Source organism: Pundamilia nyererei, unplaced genomic scaffold (assembly GCF_000239375.1).
Source record: "Pundamilia nyererei isolate P.nyererei 1_Seehausen unplaced genomic scaffold, PunNye1.0 scaffold00190, whole genome shotgun sequence".
NCBI lineage: Eukaryota > Metazoa > Chordata > Actinopteri > Cichliformes > Cichlidae > Pundamilia > Pundamilia nyererei.
In genome coordinates, this window is record NW_005187591.1 from 528,560 (window position 1) to 536,337 (window position 7,778).

The 7,778-nt window shown below is 42.2% G+C and overlaps 1 protein-coding gene across 1 annotated transcript in view; it reads left to right on the forward strand.

Moving 5' to 3' along the window:
- col4a1 (collagen, type IV, alpha 1) overlaps positions 1 to 5,573 on the forward strand; it is a 48,020-nt gene extending 42,447 nt beyond the window's left edge. The window contains 12 exon segments of the mRNA XM_005747175.2: positions 242 to 292; positions 379 to 564; positions 867 to 1,000; positions 1,110 to 1,182; positions 1,283 to 1,354; positions 1,455 to 1,583; positions 1,692 to 1,790; positions 1,881 to 2,093; positions 2,194 to 2,371; positions 2,461 to 2,575; positions 3,857 to 4,029; positions 4,356 to 5,573. Coding sequence (XP_005747232.1) covers positions 242 to 292; positions 379 to 564; positions 867 to 1,000; positions 1,110 to 1,182; positions 1,283 to 1,354; positions 1,455 to 1,583; positions 1,692 to 1,790; positions 1,881 to 2,093; positions 2,194 to 2,371; positions 2,461 to 2,575; positions 3,857 to 4,029; positions 4,356 to 4,437 — 1,505 coding nt within the window. The 3' untranslated portion in view covers positions 4,438 to 5,573.
- Positions 5,574 to 7,778: the final 2,205 nt, after the last annotated feature.

Consider the following 7,778-nt stretch of genomic DNA (forward strand, 5'->3'; position numbering starts at 1 on the left):
TGTGTGTGTGTGTGTGTGTGTGTGTAGATAGAGAGAGAGAAAAGCTCTCTTCCTCAAACGATTTAAGTAATTTATTTTAAGAGCACATGCTTTAACAAGCAAACACAATTAGAGGATGCAGTGGGCAGTGAACTGTGGTGAGATTATTTCTGTTTGGAAGTAAATTTTGCTAAAACAAATGTTGTTTGCAGCAGTAACTTTAATGTATTAAAATATATCCTGTATCTACCCCTTTCTGCAGGTATGGCTGGAATAGGTTTTCCTGGGCCGCCTGGCGAGCTTGGCAGCAAAGGTTTGGGGCCTCTACAACACTGATGTTTATATTGATTCAATTCATAGGACAGCAAAGTTTCATATGTTTTTTTCCCCTCACTGCAGGAGACAAAGGCAGTCCTGGCTTTCCTGGCAACCCAGGTATTCCAGGTGTCCCTGGTGTGAAAGGTGATAAGGGATTTTCCGGCCCACAGGGACCTCAAGGACAGCCAGGAGAACAGGGTCCCTCGGGTTTCTCTCTAGAAGGACCTAAAGGAGATAGGGGAGAAACAGGACAACCTGGAGAAGCAGGTACTGTGAGAAAGTAAAGATGCAGATAATTTTTTGCTTCATGGTGATGGTAAAAAGGACTACTTATACTTTATACTCTGTTTAAGCAGCCGAAGCACTTTCAGCTACAAATCTCATTCACCTAGTCGTACACACATATTCTATACCTAAGCACTTTTATATAATGCTCACACACTTCCACTCTGATGGATGCATCAGGGGAAACTCCGGGGAAATCAGGGCATAAAAAGTGCATAAACATGGTTATTTATACAGTAGTTGATAGATTAAAAAAAACAACTTTCTTTGTCTTTATCAAACAGGAATCAAAGGACAACCAGGACCTGCTGGCTTTCCAGGCAGAGATGGACAGAAGGGAGAGAAAGGAGATCAAGGTCTCCAGGGTTTCCAGGGAGAGTCGGGAATAAAGGGGGATTCTGGATTACCTGGACTGCCAGTATGTCATAAGGCTGTTTTCAATTTGAGCTTTCCTCTTGCTGTAAACATTAGATAGTGTTCCTTCAGAGGAGAGAGAGCCATTACAATATTTATATTTTTGATTACAGGGAGCACCTGGGCTTCCAGGTCTTGATGGACCGAAGGGAGAGATAGGATTACAGGGTGTAACTGGCTTCCCAGGTGAGTGTATTCAGAGTGATACATTTGTGTGCCATCTGCATCTGTTCAAGCAATTATGGAAAGAAATAATTATGGTAAAACAAACTTTTACCAACCCTAGGACAAAAGGGTGTTGCTGGAGACTTTGGATATAGAGGAGAAGCTGGAGACAGAGGATTCCCAGGCGAAAAAGGTAACACAAGAATGAAACAAACTTAGCTGTGGTAATATTGATGTTATTAAATGTTAATGTATTAAACGTCTTTAAATTAAATATTTATGTCTTATTTTAGGTAACGAAGGCCCTCCTGGTCCTCCCGGCCCTCAAATGTTCATAAAAGGAGACATTGGCTTCCCAGGAATTCAAGGTTTACCGGGACCTCAGGGGCCATCTGGGCTTCCAGGGCAGAAAGGAGATAGAGGTGATGGTTATACCCCATTTAGACCGCTGTCACACAACAGCTCACTCCTGCTCGCCTATCACCCACACCCTTTTCAATAACGCTACCATTTTCATTCATTTTTCTCAGGTGTGACAGGTTTTCCAGGGTCAAAAGGCGAAGAAGGTCTCCCTGGATATAATGGTCAGAACGGGGTCAAAGGAGAGCCTGGCTTTCCAGGGCCACAAGGTGAGACACTCCACGTGATTAATGCACGGTGTTGGTGCTCTTTGCTGCGCTGGCATTTTTTCGGTTCTACTGATTTCTTCATATCTTTAGGACCTAGAGGACACCCTGGCCCGCCTGGACCTAATGGTGTTCCAGGCCCAGCCGGTCCACCCGGCCCCTCGTCCATGGATCACGGTTTCCTTGTAACGCGTCACAGCCAATCGGTGGACATCCCACTGTGTCCCGAGGGAACCTCTCTCATATATGATGGCTACTCCTTGCTCTACGTCCAGGGCAATGAGCGCTCTCATGGGCAAGACTTAGGTGAGACGATATGAATAGAAGGAAGGCCTCAATATAAAGCAGGGACATAACGGAAAAGATCTGTGGGTTCATTTGATATTCTTTTGGCTTTGCATTTTAGGTACGGCAGGCAGCTGTCTAAAAAAGTTCAGCCCCATGCCCTTCCTCTTCTGTAATATCAACAATGTGTGTAACTTTGCCTCCCGTAATGATTACTCCTACTGGCTCACCTCACCTGAGCCCATGCCCATGAGCATGGCACCCATCACTGGTGAAAGCATTAAACCCTTCATCAGTAGGTAAGTCACGATTTCTTTACACTCTGCTGTTTCACATGTGTTTGATGCTTGATTTGACTCGTGCTGTTCTCATATGAATTTGTGCACAGGTGCGCTGTATGTGAAGCTCCAGCCATGGTGATAGCAGTTCACAGTCAGACCATTATGATCCCACCGTGCCCTCGAGGCTGGGACTCTCTGTGGATCGGCTACTCCTTTGTTATGGTAAGACAGCTCTGGTCTCTCAAATATATTTGTCCACCATGGATGAATAAGTCATGGCTATATAATAACGACTCACCATGAGCATTTCAGAAATGTAATTATGAGTAGTGCAAGGTTGTAATTGCTGCACTGTGACAAAGAGGGCTGATATGTGCACAAGTGTTGAATCAGTTAGTGGCTGTGAAGCAGATCACAGTCACCCAAGGGAAGCACTTCTGTTTTCTGTGCTGTCTATATTTGCTGACTACAGAGAATGAGATCAAGCTGCGTTCCCAGGGTGTTGGCTCAGTACACTCCATTATAAACTGCAGTATTATTCATTGCAGTCAGTCCTCCTTCAATCAAAACTGGATTGTTTTTCCATTTGTAGTAATTTATATTTGGCAGGGTGAATCAGGTGGAGATGAGTGTCATGGGGTGATTTGTGACAGAAGGATAGCAGCAAGAGTGAAAGGGAATGTTTGCAGATGGTGGCACTTACAAAGAGGGGGGGTTGCTAGCTTAGGAAGCTAAGATGTTAATTGGGAGTGACCAGGATGATTAGAAATTCTGTTATCAGAGTTTGAGAAGAAGGCGACTCTCATCCAAGAGGCTTCTTCGGTCCTAAAACCTCTCGTCAAGCTCCTAAGACTACAGTACCATGACCTGGATGACTGAGAACCCTCTGAGACATATGTCAGGGCGACAGTTCAGGGTGAGCAGCTTGGGGACAAAGAGAGGTAAGGCTGAGGCTTGTGCAGAGGAGGAATAGGGCAGTTTTTGGACAAAGAATGTTAAAGATGGAGCTACCAGACAGGAAAAGAGGAAACCACAGAGAAAATTCATGAATGTAGTGAATGAGGACATGCAGAGAGGAAAGAGTGAGATGGAGGCAGATTGTTCACTGTGCTGACCGCTAAATGGAGCGACCAAAAGAAGAAGAAATAATTTATATTTAGTGATATGCCTGTGTTCTGCACATACAATGCTAAACCCCTGAAAGTTAACAGAATTACTCAAGTGAGAAATAGTGTGAACTTAAAAGAGCTGAGGCAAAGGCGGGTTGCAAAGCAGCTTTCAAACCCAACAGCATCTGTGGAAAGATGCTTAAGTAGCGTGCTCTATATGAGGTATGACAAACACATGTTATCAGCTGATGTGGGATGGCAGTGAGATCAGCTGATACTAGACTTTGCTTGTTTTTGTAAATAAGAAACGCCAATAAAACTCTGTTAGTTATTGTCTTATAGATGTAAAAGGCCCCATATTAATTTGCATTGCATGTTTTTCGCGTTTGTGTAGCACACCAGTGCTGGTGCTGAGGGTTCGGGCCAGGCTTTGGCTTCTCCCGGTTCCTGTCTGGAGGAATTCCGTAGCGCTCCATTCATCGAGTGTCACGGTCGAGGAACCTGCAACTATTACGCCAACTCCTACAGCTTCTGGCTCGCTACCATTGAAGACAGTGAAATGTTTACGTAAGGCAGAACTCTGACACGCAGACATTGACTTTCTTGACTTTTTAAAAAAATTCAAATTACTCAACAACTTTGAAAAATGCTTTTTTTGCTGACCTTTAAATTCATGACCTTGCTCCAGTTTATTGTAAAACATCCAACAGTTACAGTCTGCTTATCACTGTAACAAACTTCTGACAACACTCAAACAAAGCTTTTAGTAATTTTGTGTGTTGGTACAGGGCAGTGAGACAAGCTCATCTGCCTGCTGTTGTTAAGTTATCATCACATTTCCCTCAAGTTTACATCATGGGTATATAATATTTTTTCACTCTCCCTCTTTTCAGGAAACCCGTCCCAGCAACGCTAAAAGCCGGCAACCTCCGAACACACATAAGCCGCTGTCAGGTTTGCATGAAGAGGACATAAGCAGAAATACCAAAGGCCTCCGTTTTACCGCGAAGAGCAATAAGGCGTGCGCTGACGTCATCGACTTAGCTTTATTTCCCATTTTCTAAAGGATGGTGCTATTGCCCTGCCTGGCATTTAGGATAGGATCATGGCCAGAGACTGAAACCAAACCACAGAGACCAAGTGGCCGTTTGCTCCATGCAGAAACACACAATCACAACATGTTAAGTGTGACACCCAGTTTACCACTGCACTGACATGCCCCCTGAACTGGTAAACTGGTGTTAATTTTGAAAGGGCTGTGTGTGTCAGTCAGGTGCTATTGAATCTTATGTGCCTTTTTCTTTTCATTGTTTTTATTTCCATTCCCTACCAGTGTTTCAAAGATATAGCAACACAATATGATATACGTTCACACCTTAGTTAAACCCTACTAATGTAAAAGCTAGGACTTACCGCTGGTTACAGATGCTTGCCATTTATACCGCCATAAAGTTGCAGACACAGATGTACAGTATGCTACTCACTCTGTTGTAAATACAACACATTCCTTCTTAACATAGTTCAACATACTCGCCTCAGGTTATTGATGAGTTACTTTGTGTGTTATTAATCCCATTTTTATTTATAAGAGTTCTGAGAATATGTTCGACGCGAGTGTATCTGAGATGCCATATATCCGAAAAGAATGTGTTAATGCGTGAAAACCATCGCCTTATTAATATACAAAACAGCACTGAAATAGCATTACCAGGCATGTGACTGTGTGTGTGTGTGTGTGTGTGAGAGAGAGAAAACAAGATTTGAGTGGCTTGGAAATGGCATGCGTGTTGCAATGTCTACATATATATTGTTGCACAACCCTGTTGTTAACATGACAAATGCACACAAAGAAATAGCCAAGAAAAAAATCATCCTTCTTGTGTTTTTTCTCTGTACAAACCTTGTTTATAACAGTTGTTTCCAAGATTTTACCCCCTTAAGTGAAACATATCCTCATCATCTGTGATCCTAAGGAGATGCACGTGTATAGATACATAACTTGTATTTGCAGTTTTGGATGTGTACTTGACTGTTTCCCTTTGTGAAATGCTTTTTTGTTATTCCTGTTTATTTAGTGCAAAGTGTAATCCTCTCTAAAGGTCATGATGTTACTTCTCTCCGAGTACTCTGGCTTCCTCCCACACTCCAAAGACGTGCACGGGGTTCGGTTAATTGGTGATTCTAAAGTGGCCATAGGCGTGAATGTGAGTGCAAACGGTTATCTGTTTCTCTGTGACAGACTGGCAACCTGTCCAGGGTGTACCCCGCCTCTCTGGGATAGACTCCAGCCCAGATGTGACCCTGAATTGGACAAACTGAAGGACCACGGATGGATCGATGAGTCATAATGTGATGGTTACGCAATCAGGTCGAGGACATATAGTGCCTATGCAGGTTAAAATCCTTTAAAAGGTCTTAGCATAGAGTTGTGTAGATTTGTTTCTTTATGTACAGCATCTGGAGAAAACTTCATGCGTATATTAATCTTAGAAAGCCTGTTGGACCTCAAATGTTCTCCAGAGCTCCGAAATAGCTTCAACAGCTCTGAAAGGGACATTTCTGTGTCCCTTTAAGAGCTTTTGAAATATGCAAAGTTAAGGCAATGACTGTACACTGACTGCAACCTGTTTTTGTTTGAATATGAGCCCTACTTGGGATAAAATGCTCAGACATTTGTAGAGTATTAGAATTATTTTCCAGCGTTAAACAAGCCTTTCCTAACAGTGATTATCAGAACAGAAAATACTTTTTAATATTTCACTTCCAAAACTGTGTAATTCCTGAAATAAAATGATTTGTAGGAATTGTTTAAAAATTATTATTTTGGGTTTCCTGTTTCCAACATTTTTAATGCAGTACTCCAGAAATGTCACTAGAGGGCAGCATCAGCATACACAGAGCAAGTTGCTGCTTTCTTATATGAAAGCTCCCAGTATGTGTGACTCCAAAGCTCATTTTGTTTTTACTAGTCACTAGGCAACAGCATGCAGCAAAAGCTTACTCCAGATATATTATGACCAATAAATTAAATGCAACGTTTGTAGCAACCCTTCTACAGTGTGCTGCAGCCACTACCTCAGCACTTCTGCAGGGACTGTGGCCAACAAACCCATTCACCCCACGAAAACACAAACCGATCAATACATTCTGCAGAGAACCAGATGACCCCCCCTTTCAACTCGCGTCTCGTCTTTCATTTATTACCGGAATCCTATCCCTTCTTTCCTTTCTTGTCACCAGACAGACAAACACAGCCCATGACCCCTGGCTGTCTTCATAAACATTTCAAACGGGGCCTTGACCTCTGACCGGTGACAGCAAGGTCATTCAGGTGGAAGTCAGGCTGGATGGTCACAACACACTGAAAGGTCTAATGGTCAAATGGCACACGCAACATGGAGCAACGGGCCGAGGAAAATGATTATTTGTTACAAAGATAAGAACACGTGCGCACTTTAGCCTCATTGAGGAGAAGTCACTGGGCTTTAATATAACCCACTAAGAATTTTTGCCACTGGTTTTTCAAGTAAAACTAACACTTTATTTTACACATTCACGGGAAAGAACAGAATAATTTTGCTTTGGAATTGAGAAAAAACTGTTGTTTAATGACCTTTAATTAATGCAGTATGCAAAGTAAATAGTGAAAATTGGTTCTTCTGCATTTAAGTTAACATATCATTATTGCCTGAATTGATCTATCATTTTTGTTGAAGTTTATTCTTAATTTTTGGAGACTGAATCAACTGGTTGTTGGCGATATTCATTTATTATTCATTCATGACTGAATGTCACACACAAATAGAAAGATACACAAAGTCAATGTCATGTGGTTGGGGAAGGTAATAAGCCTTGCTAAGGGGCTTTAAAGTTCAAAATTAACCCCTTTAGGTTTCTTAATACTGCTTGTTGTTTGCTAACACTGCTTGAGACTCAACTTAAGAGTTACAATCTCCTGCAGAGAGCTGGGCTTTGTGCCAGCTTAAACTCCAGCTTAAACTGTATGATGTTTTTTTTTTCATAGAGACAGTGTCCTGCTAATATATGGTTCCAATGAACAAGGTTCATTTTAAATAATGTGTTTTGTTAGCACCGAAATGTTAGTTTGTGAGGAATGCATGTTTTCTTGTACTTAAATGTGCCGTGTTTGGGAACCTGTCCTGATTCATCACCGTGACCTTTCTCTGGAGTGGATCAGTGGCAGAGTTCAGCAACTTTACAAGCCTTTTGACCAAAGCTTAGCCAAATACAGATTAGGCTCAAAAGCCATGCAGGTGTCTCAAACATGCTACTCGTGCAGCTGCAACACACTGTAA